Raw genomic sequence first — 18,986 nt, forward strand, 5'->3', positions numbered from 1 at the left:
CCAAATTGCATCATGATTACTCTTGGTTCTTGGCAAACCAGACACAAAATCCATAGAAATACTATCCCACTTCCACTCAGGAATTTCTAATGGCTGCAACATCCCAGGTGAACGTTGATGTTCTACCTTCGCCTTTTGACAAGTTAAACACTTTGCTACATACTCAGCCACATCCTTCTTCATTCTATTCCACCAAAAATTCTTACGAAGATCTTGATACATTTTTGTCGCACCAGGATGAAAACTCATTCTGCTTTTATGCGCCTCCTCAAGTATCATCTGCTTAAGCTCATTATTGGAAGGAATACATACACGGTTTTTGAACTTAATCAATCCATTTGCATCACAATGGAACTCCAAATCCTTTCCTTCACCCCTCTGCCTCATCATTTCTTGCAAGAACATATCTTCTTGTTGGGCATCACGAACCCTAACTAAGAAATCATTGTTGATTATCAAAGTCCCAAGATACAAACTCTGAGGTCGCACCTCTACTGCCAAATTCATATCTCGAAACTTCTCAATCAACTCAAATTCTTTCACCATCATACTTGCCATATGCAAAGACTTCCTACTTAAAGCATCAGCAACCACATTTGCCTTCCCAGGATGATAAGACAATGTAAAATCATAATCCTTCAGAAATTCCATCCACCTTCTCTGCCTCATATTTAGCTCTTTCTGATCAAACAAGTACTTCAAACTCTTGTGATCACTAAATACCTCAAATTTCGCCCCAAATAGATAATGTCTCCATATCTTAAGGGCAAAAACCACCGAGGCTAATTCTAGGTCATGAGTAGGATAATTAACTTCATGAGGACGCAACTGCCTCGAAGCATAAGCAACTACCCTTCCATCCTGCATCAAGACACAACCAAGCCCTTGCCCAGATGCATCACAATACACATCAAATTTCTTTTCTGGATTAGGCAAAACTAAGACAGGGGCAGATGTTAACTTTTTCTTTCAGCTTTTGGAAACTAGCTTCACACTCTTCATTCCACACAAACTCCTTTCCTTTTCTTGTTGACTTCGTCAAAGGAAAAGCTATTTTAGAAAATCCTACAATGAATTTCCTATAATAGCCAGCTAGTCCCAGAAAACTGCGAATTTCTGTGGGATTAGTAGGCCTTGGCCATTGAGCCACTGCCTCCACCTTTACTGGATCCACCATAATGCCATCTTTCGATACCACATGTCCCAAAAATTGGATTTGTGGTAACCAAAATTCACACTTAGAGAATTTTGCATACAACTGTCTTTCTCTTAGTATTTGCAAAACAATTCTCAAGTGTTTTGTATGTTCTTCATGAGTCTTAGAATAAATCAGAATATCATCTATAAATACTACAACAAATTTATCCAAAAACTCATGAAAAATTCTATTCATATAGTCCATGAATACTGCAGGAGCATTAGTCACACCAAATGGCATAACTAGATACTCATAGTGGCCATATCGGGTTCTAAACGCTGTCTTGGGAATATCCTCACTCTTGACTCTGATCTGATGATAACCAGATCGCAGATCAATCTTTAAAAATACGGAAGCTCCTCGTAACTGATCCATCAAGTCATCAATTCGAGGAATAGGATACTTGTTCTTTATTGTTACCTTATTCAATTGCCTATAATCAACACACATCCTCATGCTCCTATCTTTCTTTTTCACCAAAAGAACAGGTGCTCCCCAAGGTGACACACTTGGCCTTATAAACCTTTTCTGCAATAATTCTTCTACCTGTTTCTTTACCTCAGCCAACTCCACTGGTGACATCCTATATGGTGCAACAGAAATAGGATTTGCTCCCGGAATGAGATCAATAGTAAACTCAATCTCTCTTTCCGGTGACAATTCAGTAACATCATCAGGGAAAACTTCTAAAAAATCTCTAACCACTGGGATATACTCAGGCTTCATTTCCTTTTCAGTCTCAATTGAAAATAGAACCATGAAAGCCTTAGCACTCATTACATTTTCCAATGGATCTGGACCTAAGAGTTTGGCACTTTCTGATACTTTAGTGCCAAAAATCAAGACTTTCTCTTTACAGTCCAATAGAACATGGTTGGATGACAACCAATCCATTCCCAAAATTACATCAAGTTGGGAAAGAGGTAAACAAATCAAATCTATACTAAAACTCCTACCATGTACCATCACAGGACAACCTAAACACACAGAAGAAGTTGCTACGGGTTTACCCGTAGGAGTAGATACAATAACATCACAAAACAATTCAGATATAGGTAATTCTAGACATCTCATACAATCCACAGAAATAAAGGAATGAGTAGCACCAGAATCAAACAACACATCTACAAGTCGGTCTTTTATGATACATTTACCTCTAATAAGCTCCTCTGATTTTGAAGCCTCAGCTCCACTCATAGCAAAAACTTTGCCTTTCACATTTGGCTTTATTCCAGTGCTTGCTCTAGATTTAGGTCTTTGTTCCACACTCACGCTTCCGCTCTTCTGTGGAGCAGACCAACAGACACTAGCAGAGTGTCCCATTTTCCCACAAATGTCACATGTTGGTGGAAGTTGAGGACAATTCTTTTTAATATGAGGTCCACCACACTTGAAACATTTTAGTGGCCTTCTGAAAGAACCTGAACCACCACTACTATCTTCTTGAGATACAATCCCCTTCACTTGAGACTGATTTGGACTAGAGTAAGGTCCTCTAGAAAATCTTGGAGGCCTTCGGTCTTGCCTCACAGGACCACCGATTCTGGTATCCACTGTCTTACCCTTAGTATTGGCTTCAAATATTCTGCATTTACTCACTAGAGTGGGTAAATCTGTTAGCTGGAATACACTAACAGCAGCTCGAATATCTGGCCTAAGCCCATGTTCAAATTGAGCACATAGATCTTCCTCTCCATCATTATGTTGATAGTGAGGCCAGTATTTCATCAATTCATGAAATTTAGCAGCATATTCACCTACAGACATGTTTCCTTGTTTCAACTCAAGGAACTCCCTAGCCTTCTGTTTCTTTAAATCTCTAGGGAAATAATTTCCCAAGAAAGTTGCCTTAAATGTCTCCCAAGGAATATAACCATCTTCTTGCAGTAGAGTTTGACTAGCAAATCTCGACCAGTCCTCAGCTTCTCCACTCAGAATATAAGTAGCATAAGTTACCTTATGCTCCTCTCTACATCCCATGGCATGGAAAATCTTCTCCACATCTGCTATCCATCTCTGAGCTCCCTCAGGATCAAACTTTCTCTCAAATTTTGGAGGGTTATGCCTAGTAAAAGAAGAAAGTCCTCTATACTCGGCTGGTTCAGCCTCCTGGTTATGTGCCAAAGTCTCTAAGACTTGGGTCATGCGCTCCAGGAGTTCATTTGTAGCACCAGCAGGTCTACCTCTACCAGCCATAGCTCTAATCTTGCAATAAACTCAAATCACTTATTAATTCTATCATAGATAGATCTAGTTCACGTAATTCACATCTAACAAGTCATATTAGCAAATAATCATTTCATATTCTAGTATATCTATTGCACAACACAGACATGTTAGTCCCATACCCCAGTCTGGTCTGGATGAACTGCCCTGATACCAAAATTGTAACACCTTATATTTCTTTCCTCAATACATGATAAATTTTCATAAAAATTAATATGGTAAAGTAAATTTTCCTTCAAAACTTTCTAATAAGGAAAAGACATTGAAATGATATAAGGTTCATAGAGTAAAATTTCATTAATTCAGGAAAACAAAGATTCTAAAGTTTTCATCAGCAATAAAGAGGAATAGTAGTTTTACAACATTTTCAAAAGAACGCTATAGAACTGAAAATATTCATTATATAACTCAAAATAACTAAGTCCTATAGCAGTTCTCATCCATCCATGCACTGTGAGCCTGGTACTATTCGTCCTGGTTTCCTGAAAAATGTTGTGTAAGGGTGAGTCTCTACCCTACCACTCATACATAACATATACATTCTTCACAAAACACATCTTATCACGATTAACGAAAACATCATGGCATTACATATCACAAGGTTATATAAAGTATATTCTCATCTCAACGCGCATTACATTACACAGATTCACAATTTCTTTTACTTTTATCCGTGCTTACCGCGCCCTGTGGCCACAGTTATCCGATGCCTCTATCTCGAGGTCTTACACATTCATGTAAATAGTCGCCGGATGGCCCAATGCAATACGGATACAACGCATGCAATAGACGGCCCCTTAGCAAAGGTAATGGTCAAGAGTCAAGTCGAGAAATGAGTGTGTGGCCATGTGGTGCATTCGAACACAATATTTCGTGCACAATCCCGAATGTCACTCACCACCCTGCATTTCCCCAAGATATCCCATATCGTCTCCATCTTCCACTTCCCCAGTGTATCTCTGTAACTATTTACATCATATCTTTTTCCATCTCATACTCTTTTGAGCATATTCACATGTTCACATATGCCATTTATCATGTTTACACATATTTTTTATTATATTTCCACATACTTTTCATCATATACATCAAACCATGGCACATTCACAATACACATCATTTTTACATAAAACACAATATATTCAAACATGAAACATCCATCTCTTCGTATATTTTATATCACAAAATCATAAAATCATATCAACCATCCTCAATATACCTTATCATGCCCTATTTGAACATAATATCCCAATTTCACCATGTACTCATCATAAAATCACATAAACAACTAATTATTCTCACTTTTCACCGATTATTTCTCATAAAACAGGAATTATTTCACATATAATTACATACATGACAAGATCTATGAGAATACAAGTAATAAACATAACGAAATGATAAAGTAGAGCCCCCCCTTACCTCATAACAGAGCTTTTACAAGGATTTAACCGAAGGTTTAACTCTAGAACGGAGGTTTTCCTAAGAACATCATGAACATCTATAAGAAGAAGAAGAAGAAGAGAAACGAACGGTAAATCTAACTTCAAACTTAGAAAAACTTACTTGTAATCCTTTAGATTGAACGTAGAATCACAGATCTGAAGAAAAATCTAAGTTTAGGAGGTTTAGTATGGGAGAAAATGGCGAGATATGACTTTAGAACCTTGGATAGGAGTGAAGAAATGAAAATTTCGTCCGCAACCCCCTTTTTATAGAAAATTTTCGAAAGTACTGTTCACCGCCCGAATTACTGTTCATCGCCGGAAACACTGTTCACCGCCTTACTGTTCATGCCGGAAACACTGTTCGCGGTAACTGTTCATGCCAGAAACACTATGCACACATACTGTACACGGATTGTACACGTACTGTACGCGGATGTGACGTCAGCCATGACGTCATGCTGATGTCATTGATGACGTCATCGTCACTGTACAAAGGCGGTTTCACTGTTCATACGCGGTTTACTGTTCATCGACACTGTTCATAGGCGGTTTTACTGTTCACTTTTTTTTAATTTTTTTTTTTTTATAAATTCTATCCAAATCTATTCCAATTATACTTTAACAAACCTCATTTTATTTAAATCAAAATATAGGATGTTACAAGGTGCAAGGGTGGGGGGAAGGGTATGTGGAAAGAAGGCCTCAATCATCTAGATGAAAAATTGCACAATGCATATTCAATTAAGAAACAAGGCAAGTTCTAGAGGATGAATGCAACAATACATGTAATATGCACACAGAAAAAGAAGTAAGAGGCCCAATTCACTACCATGGTAAAGGTGACAAGAATTGCAATAATGTGAGCACAATTCACCCGCAAGAAAATATGTTCAAAATGTTAGGAACGGAAATATGTACAAAAATGAGAATGAGTATGGGTTGGATGGGAAATGCAATCAGAGCATAAAAGCAAAATTATAAAACAGGACTAGATTAAAAAGAAAAGAGAAGGCATGAAATGAGGAAAAGTAAGATAGAAATAAATGCAAAAAAGGGACAAAGAGTTCACCCCCCTTTTTATAGATGATGTATTCAAAGTTCCTTCTAGGATTGCTTGACATTATCTGCAGAAAAGAAAGAATATGTGAATGGGTAGTGCAGGGAAATTGGGTCACCCTCCATGGTAACACACAACAACAAGTAATCAAACCAGGGGCTGCAAAATAATTTGATATCATCCTAAGTAATTTGTGTGCAAAAGGGTGTATAGCGCTACATATGACTCAGAGGGAAACCAATGTCAATCATGGTACATAGCCTACAAACACATTCCATTCCATAAAAAGAGGCATTCTGTGGGCAAAGCATAGAGCTCAAATGGTACAGACAAGAACAATTAAGCACAGAGAATGGTGTGGCATACGGTCACTAGGTATAGCAATCAAATGTATAGCAGAATATGGCTTCTAAGCTCAAGGACCATAATGCAGCAATTAGTGAAATTAAAGTCACGAAAAGCATGTTTAACACCCAGAAAGAGCAACAATCATGGTTAATTTTGTAATATGCATGAGAATCAAGTGCAGCAAAAGTGAAATGGCATGGAATTTGAAAAGCAAAACAGCAAAATGGAGGGGACAAAACTAAATGGAAATAGGCACGAACCAATTTTAGGCACTAACACACATGAACAAGAAGTTTAATAGCATTATTGGCATGTTTAGAGCATAAAAATGAAGGAGGGGAGCATAACAAAAACAACAAATGAGAGTCAAGGCAAAGAGGAAGTGGGCGTGGTCACTATTGGGGGCAAAAGTGGGAACGCCCAATTGGATGGGAGTAATACACCCCATTGGGTGCAAGTTAGGGACCTCACCCTCTCTAATTCATGTAAGAATGCTCAATTACACAAGAATTACACCTCAATTTCAATAAAAAACAAGTAAAATTGAAAAGCCCCAAATTGGGGAATCTAAGAACCCTAACCATAAATGGAGAGAAATTGAGAGAATTACCTTGCTTGAAGCCTTGGGTGTGGTGAGGGAAGGTGCGTCTTGGGACTAGGAGTGAGTGGGTGTGTGAAATTTGGAACGTGAAAGTGGGTGCGTGTGGCCACTTTCAAGGAAGAAAGTGGCAACTACAGTGAGGTTGTGTGTGTGGGCATATGCGCGTGGTTACTCTGGGGCTTCAAAGTGGGAACTCCAGTGGGTTATTTTGTGGGACAAGTGTGCGTGGCCACTTTCAAGTGAGAAAGTGGCAACTACAGTAAGCCAAAATTCAAAGTGAGTTTGCGCGTGGCTACTATGGGGCTTCAAAGTGGGAACTTCAGAGAGTTCCTCTTTGTGAGCATATGCGCGTGGCTACTTTCAACGAAGAAAGTGGTAACTATAGTGAGCCCCAAAATGCAAAGTGAATTGTGCGTGGCTACTATTGGACTAGAAAGTGTCCACGCGCAAACTACTGACCTCCTAGGTGTCAAAGTAGCCACTTTCACTCTTAAAAGTGGGAACTACAGAGAGAAACATGTTACCTTGAGCCAAAGTGACCACTATGGCCTATGAAAGTGACCACTCTCACGAAAAACAAATTGTACCAAGCATGAATGAGTACCCAAAGTGTTTGTTGCTGCCACAATCCCTGCAAAAATTCTAAGTCCACAGAAAATTATTTACACAAAATTGAATTATATTAGAAATCTATCTACAAATGAAAACAAATAAGAACAAAAACTCAATTGAAAGAATGCAAAGGAAAAGAACAAAATTCCTTATTCACGTGTGAGTTGCCTCTCACAAAGCGCTTCTTTAACGTCACTAGCTTGACGTGCAAAGTAATTTACTCATGACAGGGGTCTTGGTTGAAGGAAATGATGGGGGAGTACACATCCACCTCTTCAACCTCCTCCAAGGGAACTGAGTTCTCCAAAAAAAATGCTTCAGGCGATGTCCATTCACTGGAATGCAGCCTTCCAGTCATGAACTTGAGACATGAGTTGAATAGAAGCATCTTTTGACCTACACAGGACTCTCCTCTACCTATCAATTTATCATGATACTGCTTGGTTCTCTCCTTGTAGGTTCTTGAGTCTTCATATGCTCCTAAGTGCAGCGCTTCTAGTTCTTGGAGTTGTGGCTTCCTTTTCCTCTTCCTCTTCCTCTTTCTCTTTCTTTTCCTCTGAAGTTGCTTCACTAGTTTAGTCCCCCCTTTCAACAGAATTTTGTGCATGCACAGGAGAGGGCTAATACCATGAATGTCAGCTAAAGTCCATCCAATAGCTCTCTTGTGCCTTTTAATTACTTCCAATAATATCTTCTCTTGATCGCCTTCAAGCTTGGTGGAAATAATGACCGGGAGCTTCTCAGAATGTTCTCAGTACATCACATTCCCACCCTATGGAATTTTCAGGTTCATCAACGTTGAAAGTAGTAGAATTTGCATTCAAATAATTAGAAATCTCAGCACAAATTTCACACAGAGAAGAACTATTACACGATTCACAATTGGAAGTATCTACATAATCAGAAAAATTAAGGAGTGAGTCTCCTCCTAAAAATTCAGACAAATTATCATCTATTGATTTATCAAGATGGTTAATGTGGAAAACAGAGTGTTCTTCATTTGGGTGCTTCATAGCATCCAATATGTTAAAGCGGACAACACTGTCTCCAAACTCCATAGTAAGTGATCCGGCATGCACATCAATCTTCGTTCTCGCAGTCTTTAAGAACGGTCTTCCCAAAATGATTGGTGCAACACTATCCATTGACTCTTTCATGTCAAGGATGTAAAAATCAGCTGGAAAAATGAGGTCATTCACCCTCACTAACACATCCTCCACAAGTCCAGCTGGATGTGCTGTGCTCCTGTTTGCTAGCTGGATGATGACACCTGTGGGCTGTAATGGTCCAAGAGACAAAGATGTGAAGATAGATAAAGGCATAACATTAATAGATGCACCTAAATCAAGCATGGCATTATCTATCCTATTGTTGCCTATAATGCAGGGAATAGTAAACGTCCCTGGATCTTTGCATTTCTCAGGCATGGAAGTTTTCTGCCTCTCAAAAAGAGCTGATACATTCCTCCTCATGTTCACTCTTTCATTACCCTTTAGCTGCCTTCTATGAGTGCACAAGTCCTTAAGGAATTTTGCGTACTTTGGGATTTGCTTGATAGCATCTAACAAGGGGATATTGACTTCAACTTTTCTGAAAGTATCCAAAATTTCTTTATCAACCTCTTCTTGCTTCTTGGTGGGCTGAACCATTCTTTGAGGGAAGGGAATAGAAATGGACCTCTCCTCTTTGTCTACCACTTTTGGTTGACATAGTGTGGGCATAGGTGCAGGCTGCTCTTGGCTCTTAATCTCTCCTCCTTCACCTTTTGCAGCTAAAGTGCAACTAGGATCCTTCTCCTTAAGCATTTCTAGCTCTTGCATCACCTTACCAAATCTCAAGGTAATGACACTCACATTCTTTGGGTTTGTTACAGTTTGTGTAGGGAGATTGCCTGAACCTTGAGATTGAAGTTGATTTAGGGATGAAGCAAGTTGACCCATTTGATTCTCCAAGGTCTTGATACTTGCTTGAGTCTGTTATTGGAAGGCCTGACTCTGTTGCTGGAAATTGAGATTACTCATGGTGAGTTGCTTCACAAGGTCTTCCAAAGATGACTCACTCTTTTGAGGTGCAGGAGCTAGTGAAGGGGATGTTTGATGGTGTTGTTGAGATGAAGATGATGGATGGTGATGTTGTTGGGCTGAATATGGCTTACTTTGTCCAGCTTGATGCGTTTGGAAATGGTTGTTGGATGGTTGGCTAGAGCCTTGATGCTGTGCATTTCCTCCCCACCTTAAGTTAGGATGGTTCCTCCAACCGGGATTATATCTATTGGAAGATAAATCCCAGCTTTGTTGTTGCTGCGGCTGCTGAAAAGGAAATTTATTAGCGTAAATATTAGTAGCATAAGCTTGAGGATTACCTTCTGAAGATTCAGTTTCTTGCAATGTGGGGCAACTATCAGTGAAGTGATCCGTAGATGAACAAATCCCACAAAGCATTGCTAGAATGGATGGAGGTGGAGGTGTATATGCAGCAGAATTCTTTTGGATGGATTCCAACTGTTTCACCATAGAAGCCAACTCATCTAGCTTATGCTCCAGCTTGTGTGAGTCTGAAGTTTGAATTTCATTAACACTCCTAGACATGAGAGAATTTTGCCTTGTAGCAAACTGTTGAGAGTTAGCTGCCATATTTTCAATGAGGTTTCTAGCGGCAGCGGGAGTTTTGTCAACTAGGGCTCCCCCACTAGCTGCGTTGATCATGCTCCTATCCATTGGGTGTAAGCCCTCATAGAAGTATTGGATTAGGAGCTGGTCACTTATCTGATGATGGGGGCAGCTAGCACAAAGTCTCTTGAAACGCTCCCAATATTCATACAAACTTTCCCTTTCCAGCTGCCTAATACCACATATTTCCTTTCTTATTGAGGCAGCTCTTGAGGCAGGGAAAATTTTTTCCAGGAACAATCTCTTGAGGGTGTCCCAACTTGTAATAGAGCCAGGTGGAAGATAATACAACCAGTCTTTAGCCAAATCCATAAGAGAGAATGGAAATGCCTTCAATTTGACATGCTCCTCCGGTACACCTTGAGGTCTCATGGTGGAACATACAATGTGAAACTCCTTCAAGTGTTTGTGAGGGTCTTCACCTGCAAAACCATGAAATTTAGGTAGAAGGTGAATTAATCCAGTTTTCAAAACAAAAGGGGCGTCCACATCTGGATATTGGATGCACAATGTTTGGTATGTGACATCCGGTGCAGCTAGCTCCTTAAGAGTCCTCTCATCACCTGCCATTGGTCCAAAACTAGAGTCAAGTGAAAATGTAGAAGAGTAAACAGAAATTGGTGTCACTGATTTCAAAGATGTAGTAGGAGATGATGATGGTTCAGAGTGTTCAGAGTGATCCCTATGTGTCCTAAGTTTCCTATAAAAAGTCCTATCAATCTCCTGGTCTAATGGATACAAATCCCCAGGGTTTGATCGGGTCATGCACTAGATATTAACTAACTAAATTGAAAGCAAATTGAGTAAATGAAATAACAAGAATAGTTTAAAATCTCTCTGCAGAATTCTGCAGAATTATGCAACAAAAGTGCAGAAAACAGAGAAATATGCAGCAAAATGAGTGCAGAAAATTGAAAGTGAGTAATTGATAAGTTGCAACACTTGAATGAAGGAAATGATGCAGAAAATCATGCAACAACAATGCAGAAACAGATCACAAAATTCGTATGACTTTCAACACAACACAAAAACTCAAAACGAAACAAACACACTAACATGCAAGACATAAAAACAGAGCACCAAGCATGTTCAACATAAGTTAAGCACCAAAAACTCCCCGGCAACGGCGCCAATTCGATGAAACGAATTTAGCTACTCGTCATGCAAAAGATTGTCGTTAATCCTCATCAAAGAAATGAGTGCAGTACTAGGGTGTTATCCTAGGTCGTCTCCAAGGAATTTTTGGTTGGGAACATACATCGAACAAGTGTAAACATGTATTTTAAAGCAAGTAAATTGGGGGCAGGTTTGTCAATTTCCGGATTTTAATCAAGAACGAAATGTAAATTTAATGAAATTCAATCAATTAAAATGAGTAATCCCTAGTCAAGCAATGAGTTCCATCATTATTCTTTCAAATGATTCAATAATCCCCTTTCTTCTCCTTGAATTAAGTTAATCTAACAAGCGAAGACTAACTTTAACATCCTAATTAAAATTTAGCATCTTAATGGGCTCCAATCTCTATCCCTAAGATTAAGTAACCTCAAGGATTAATCAAAATTAAGCAATTTTGATTTAGAATTTCGTTAGGTAAATTAGGGTTCATTAAGCAATGTTCCCTTCATGCAAATTCCATTTCATTCAGAGATTGGGGTTAATAAATTCAAGGAAAAAAAGATTTGTATTGCAATTAACCCCAAGAATTCAAGATTCATGTGCATTGACTAGGAATTACAAGAAAGTTTAGCCCTCCATATGGATGGGCTTCACAAATGAGAGAAAGAAATGCAAGAATGTAAACATCATTAATGTAAATTCAACAAAAATCAAAAGAGAAATTAGAAATTAAAACCTATAGAGGACCTTTGGCTGTCACCCAAGACTCCAATGTCGTAAGAAATTATCCCAATTTGGCAAGGAAAAATTGTGTAAAGTGTCAAAAGTCCCGTACCCTAATTCCTAAAATCTATTTATAGTGGATGACATGTCACCAAAGTGTCCACTTTTGCCTTTGAAAGTGTCCACTTTGGGCCTTGAAAGTGTCCACGCGCAATTCTCGTAAAATTGTCAATTCTCTGGAGTTGCTACTATTGGTCTTGAAAGTGGGAACTTTGGATGCGCGTACCCACTTTGAAAGGCAATAGTGGCCACGCGCATCATGCTTCAAAATTGGCGTTCCTGGAGCTTCTGGAGTTGCCACTTTTGGTTTTAAAAGTGGGAACTTTGGATGCGCGTAGCTACTTTGAAAGGCAATAGTGGCCACGCGCATCATGCTTCCAATTTAGCGTCCCTGGAGCTCTCTGGAGTTGCCACTTTTGGTCTTGAAAGTGGCTACTTAGGAATCTTTAATGCCTAGACTTGCTGTAGTTGCCACTTTTGCTCCTAAAAGTGGCTACTTTGGGGGCAACTTTCATCTAAGGACTAAGATTTCTTAGAATTAACTTGGGGATTCTGCAAAATTATCAAGATAATTAAAATTACAATCTATATCTATGTAATTAAATGCAAATTAACTAAAAATTAATAAACCTATGATTTTTACTCAAAATGTAATTTCTATATTATTTTCACTATCTAAGTCCATTTTTTCTATCAAAAAGCACCAAAAAGGCAAGTAAAAATATAATAAAAAGTGGATTCATCACAACCCCAAACTTAAACTTTTGCTTGTCCTCAAGCAAATCAAAATTCAAGCAAATCAAATGAACAAGGTTGGATTTATCCAAATATTTTTATTTTTTTTTTGAGATTTTCATTTCAACTTCATGCTTTAATTAGCACTTCCAACATCTTCACAACCATAGACTCATTCAAGAGAGGAATCATATTCATGTCAAATATTCCATGCAAAGTCCCACTAAATTGAAACAAAAGAATCAAGCAAGGTTTCATGTGACTCACATAATGCAAAGAAACTATCCATCTCACAATGTGGTATTTCACTCATCACTCAATAACATTTCAGGCTGAGTGTTTTCCCTCAATCCATGCATTTAGCCTCACCCTACCATAGGCTTGCCCATATTCTCAATCTCCTTTGTCTAGACACAACGAACCACCTATCATGAGGGCTTTGTTGGTCACAAATGGGGTTAGGATAGGCTCAAATTTAACCAAGGAAGGTGACAAGGTCAAGTGGGTACTCAAGAGGAGGGAGTTCTTTTGAGTGATTTAGTACAACAACTAGAGTGGAATGCCTTAAATGATGTAGCTTAAGAGGTTAAAGCATTCTTTCACCACATTAATTTTTTATTTGCCTTATGTGGAGATCCTTTTTGAGTAAAGCATTCTTTGAGAACCTTGGATATAAGTAAAGGAATGAAAATTTTGTGTGAAACCCCCTTTTTATAGAAAATTTTCAAAATTTACTATTCATTGCCTTATTATTCATGCCGGAAACACTGTTCAGGATACTATTCATGTCGGAAACACCGTGCACGCGTACTGTACACGTATGTGACGTCAGCCATGATGTCAGGATGATGTCACTAGTGACGTCAGCGGTCACTGTACATACGCAGTTTTTACTGTTCATAGGCGGTTTTACTGTTCATTCGACACTATTTATACGGTACTGTTCACTTTTTTTTTTTTTTTTTTTTTTTAAATTTCAAACTCCATCTAATTATATTTCAATACCAAATAAATCTTCAATTAACATTTAACAAGTATAAAATATTATAGATTACTCAATAATAAATCATAAGCCTGACAATTCTCCCCCTGAAAATAAATTTTGTCCTCGAAAATTTCATCACTCAGAGAAAGGATGAGGATACAACTCTCTCATTCTTTCCTTTAACTCCCATGTGGCATCACCAGTTGCTGGGTCCCAAACAACCTTTACTAACCGAGTAGACTTACCTCTAAGTTCCTTAACTCTAGTATCCTCGATACGAGCAGCTGGGACCTCCACAGACAAATCATCTCCTAACTCCACAACATCAGGCTCAATTACATGAGACAAATCAGAAACATACTTCCTTAGCTGCGACACATGGAAAACATTATGTAGTCCTGACAACTGAGGTGGTAACGCTAATTCATAGGCTACTGGTCCTCTACGATGTAATATCTGATACGGTCTTATGAACTTAGGTGTTAACTTCTTGGCTCTTAAGACTCGCCCCATGCCTGTAGTGTGTGATACTCTCAAGAATACGTGATCACCAACCTCAAATTCTAGAGATCTTCTGCGTCAGTCAGCATAAGAATCTGTCGACTCTGGGTGGCTCTCAGCTTTTCTCTAATAAGTTCAACTTTCTCCTTAATTTCTTGCAGCATTTCAGGCTCAACCATCAAATGTACTCCATCTTGGAACCAACAGATAGGGGTTCTACACCTTCTACCATACAGAGCCTCAAATGGTGCCATATCTATACTCAAATGGTAGCTATTATAATAAGTGAATTCTACCAAAGGAAGCATAGCCTCTCAATTACTCTTCTGCTCTACAATACAAGTCCGCAATAAGTCCTCTAAGGTCTGAAAAGTACGCTCAGATTGACCATCTATCTGCAGATGATATGCAGAACTCAACCTCAACTGTGTGCCCATAGCTTCTTGGAAACTCTGCCAAAATTGGGAAGTGAATCGAGGATCCCTATCAGAGATAATACTAGAAGGCACTCCATGTAACTTGACAATCTCTCTAATGTACAATTCTGCTAATTTCTCCAAGCTAAAGGTCATGTTAATTGGCAAGAAATGCGCACTCTTGGTTAGCCTATCAACTATGACCCACACGACATCATGATTTTTAACTGTTCTAGGTAGATGGGACATAAAGTCCATAGTTATATGGTCCCACTTCCACTCTGGAATTTCCATCGTCTGCAACTCTCCTGAAGGGCTTTGGTGCTCCGCCTTTGCCTTCTGGCAAGTCAAATAAGTTTTAACAAATTCAGCTATCTCTTACTTCATGCCTGGCCACCAAAACATCTGCTTTAGATCTTGATACATCTTGGTAACACCAGGATGAATGTTAAGATTACCCTTATGTCCTTCTTCTAGAATTGCTCTATTTAATTCATATCTATAGAGACACAAACTCGACCTTGGAATTTGAGAATACCATCAGCACCTTTACTAAAACCCTTTGTCTTATCTGTCCCTAAGAGAAATACAATCTGACATAACATCGGATCCCACAGTTGTTTGTCTTTAATTTCCTGTAAGAAATTATTAGTTACCACAATTCGGCTACAACTAATCTTTTCAGGTAATAAGTCCACATGTATGTTCAGGTCTCGGAATTGTTCTACCAAAAGAGTTTCACTAACTCTTAAGGAGAATGCCTGAACCACATTCCTACTTAATGCATCGGCCACCACGTTAGCTTTTCCTGGATGATATTGGAGCTGAAAATCATAATCCTTAAGAAATTCCACCCAACCTCTCTGCCTCATATTTAACTCTCGCTGATCAAATAAATACTTTAGACTCTTGTGATCACTATACATATCAAACTGAGCTCCATAAAGATAGTGCCGTCACACCTTCAAAGCAAAAACTACAGCAGCTAACTCAAGGTCATGGATCGGGTAATTTCGCTCATGAGTTCGCAATTGGCAAGATGCAAAAGCTACCACTCTCTTATCTTGCATCAACACACATCCCAATCCCTGATGGGAAGCATCACAGTACACCTCTAACGGTCAACTAGCATCAGGGAGAATCAACACAGGCGAGGAAGTTAATCTCTGCTTCAACTCATTAAAGCTTTGTTCACATTCCTCAGTCCATACAAAGGGTTGATAACGGCGAGTTAATCATGTTAATGGTGCAGCTATCTTCGCAAATCCCTCTATAAATCTTCGATAGTAACCTGCTAGCCCCACAAAACTACGAATCTCTGTGGCTGTCTTCGGCCTTTCCCACTGTAACACTGCTTCAACTTTGGAAGGATCAACTGCAATTCCTTTAGCTGAAATAACATAACCAAGGAACTTCACTTCCTCTAGCCAAAACTCACACTTAGACAATTTAGCATACAACTGTTTCTCCCTTAAAATACTAAGTATGGTCCTCAAATGTTCTGTATGTTCCTTTGACGAACTAGAATAAATCAAAATATCGTCAATAAAGACTACCACAAATTGATCCAGGAAAGGTCTAAAGATCCAATTCATGTAGTCCATAAACACAGCTGGAGCATTTGTGACTCCAAAGGGCATCACTATATACTCATAGTGGCCATATCTAGTGCGGAAAGCAGTCTTAGGAATATCTTCATCCTTCACTCGGATCTGATGGTACCCAGACTTCTAATCAATCTTAGAGAATACCTTAGCACCTCAAAGCTGGTCGATCAAATCATCGATTCGCGGCAACGGGTATTTATTCTTAATTGTCAACTTATTCAACTTGCGATAATCAACACATAATCTAGAACTTCTGTCCTTCTTTTTCACCAAAAGAACTGGTGCTCCCCAAGGTGATACGCTCAGCCTAATCATCTATTTCTGCATTAGATCCTCAATCTGCTCCTTAAGCTCCATCAACTCCTTCGGCACCATTCTATAAGGTGCTATAGACACTGGCTCAATTCCAGGAATCAAATCTATAGCAAACTCCACCTCTCTACGTGGAGGTATTCCAGGAATATCCTCTAGAAAAATCTCAGGGAATTCCCGTACTACTGGTATTGACTGAAGGTTTTGCTCCACTTCTGCATTCATAACTCCCAATAAAACAAAACAAGATACTTCCACCTAAGGATGTTTCTACTTGGCGAGTAGAAATCAATTCTACACAGCCTTGCTGCTCAGGAAAGATTAAACACCTCCGGCCACAATCAATTAGCACACGATTGGCAGTTAGCCAATCCATACCCAGGATTACAGTTAACCCTGACATCGGGATACAAATAAGATTTACTTTGTACTTTCGTCCCTCAATTACTATAGGGCACCTAACATAAATCGTTGAAGTCTTAATTGAACTTAAAGTAGGTGTCGATACTACCAATCCACATCCTAGATCGTTCAACAGTAACCCTAAGTTTCTCACACAAATGTTTGCAATAAAAGAGTGCGTGGCTCCAGAATCAAACAATACAGAAAGAGAAGTACCTGCCACTACCGTTGTCCCCTGAACAAGATCTAAGGCCTGAGCTGCCTCTGATGTAGAAGTAGTGAATACACGTCCCTCTGCTCTCGATCTGGTTGTCGTCGGAGCCCTAGTCACTTTAGGCCTAACAATGTGCAAGGTGCTAGCAGAAAATGAAATTGCCCCACTAGGCATAGGACAGTCCCTAGCAAGGTGCCCTGGCTGCTAACACGAGAAGCAAACTCTGACATCAGCCTGTGAGCACTGGCTCAGGTAGTGTGGCCCACCACACCTGAAACATCTGACAACCTGTGGTACTGAGGCTCTAGGAGCAGAAGAAGTTGCTCCCCTAGGCTGAAATGCAGAAGTAACAGTCCCTACTGGCATCGGGGCTGATGCTGTCGATGCTCTCGACTGAGATGATTGAGACTGCTGCTGGCGTAGCGACCGACTGTAGGGGCCCTTCTTAGCACCTTTACTTCCATTACCACAGCTACTAGCAACTCTACTAGATGGAGCCTTCCCAACTCCACCAACATCCTCTGCATTAAGACTCTATAATGGTGGCTTGATCCACCAAGTCAGCAAATTCTGTGATCCTGAGTGGGATCAAAATCCTCTTTATGTAAGTTCTTAGCCGGTCTGAAAACATCTGACATCTCCCCTCCTCTGAGGTCGGGTGAGAATAAAATCTGTAGAGCCGCTCAAACTGTATTGCATACTCATAGATTGATGAGTTTCCTTGCACCAAGTTTAGAAACTCCCGCTTTTTGGCAGCACGAACATGAGAAGGGAAAAACTTTCCCAAAAAACTACTTCTAAATACAGCCCAAGTGATGACTTCACCTCGGGCCTCTAGCATAGCACGAGCTTTGTGCCACCACATCTATGCATCCCCTGTCAGCATATAAGTAGCATAAAACACCTTCCTCTCCTCGGCGCAACCCATAGTTAGGAAAATCTTCTCAATCTCCCTGATCCAGAGTTTAGCAGCATCTGGTCCATCCACCCCCGTGAATTGAGGAGGATCGTTCTTCCTGAACTCTAACAACCCATGGTATTCAGGAGGAGGTGCAGCTGAGGCAATAGCTGCTGCTGCCTGTGCTGCAGTGGCGGCTTGATTTGCGGCTTGATTTGCAGCTTGCTGCTGCTGAATCATATCTAGACTCTGCCTAATAGTGGCTGCCATGGCCTCCATGGCGTGAGCCATTTGGTTCACATCAACAGGAGGAGGGTTTGTAGCAGATCTTCTTGGTCTAGCCATCCTAATATATAGACTAGCTTAGATTACTAACGTTTAACACATTCAGCAATACCACCACATAGCTATATTCACAGATTCAACTTACAGTGATATATTCATATTTAGTATATCATAACAATTTAATCAGTTTAGCACTGAGGATAACATCATATCAGCATTCACACAGCATAGCAAACACACTTATCTCAGCAATCATTTACAGCTTAGCTTAACAACCTATTATTCACGCAGCATGAATTGCCTATAGCTCACCCCAGTATCATATACCAAAATTTCCTACATCTGTCGTGTCTGAGAACCGAGGTGATCAAGCTCGTTCCCTCACAACCTCATGATTAGAAATTATAATATATGATTCACAGGTAAAACTCACATGTCTAATATGCACAACTGACGCCTAACAACCTCACCCCGTAGGTTTACCTAGACCATGCTCTGATACCACTAAAATGTCACGACCCCTTTTTGTAAGGAACCGAAAACATTGTTTCAACATTACATACTTATTTA

The 18,986-nt window shown here is 39.6% G+C and overlaps 1 protein-coding gene and 1 non-coding gene across 2 annotated transcripts; one reads left to right on the top strand and one right to left on the bottom strand.

Moving 5' to 3' along the window:
- Positions 1–2,037: 2,037 nt before the first annotated feature.
- LOC113851994 lies at positions 2,038–3,394 on the bottom strand. Its single transcript, XM_027482257.1, has 2 exons — positions 2,162–3,394; positions 2,038–2,049 (listed from the first exon to the last, which is right to left on the bottom strand). Exons 1-2 carry the CDS (start codon positions 3,392–3,394, stop codon positions 2,038–2,040), a joined length of 1,245 nt encoding a protein of 414 aa, XP_027338058.1.
- Positions 3,395–10,253: 6,859 nt separating this feature from the next.
- Positions 10,254–10,358, top strand: LOC113853474. Its single transcript, XR_003502622.1, has one exon. It is a non-coding gene; the product is annotated as a small nucleolar RNA R71 (small nucleolar RNA).
- The last annotated feature ends 8,628 nt before the right edge of the window (positions 10,359–18,986 follow it).

This window comes from Abrus precatorius, unplaced genomic scaffold (assembly GCF_003935025.1).
Source record: "Abrus precatorius isolate BTA unplaced genomic scaffold, Abrus_2018 Scaffold0, whole genome shotgun sequence".
Taxonomy (NCBI): Eukaryota; Viridiplantae; Streptophyta; class Magnoliopsida; order Fabales; family Fabaceae; genus Abrus; species Abrus precatorius.

Coding starts and splice junctions, on each gene's coding strand:
- LOC113851994 (XM_027482257.1), bottom strand. CDS start 3,394: ATGGCTGGTAGAGGTAGACCTGCTGGTGCTACAAATGAACTCCTGGAG.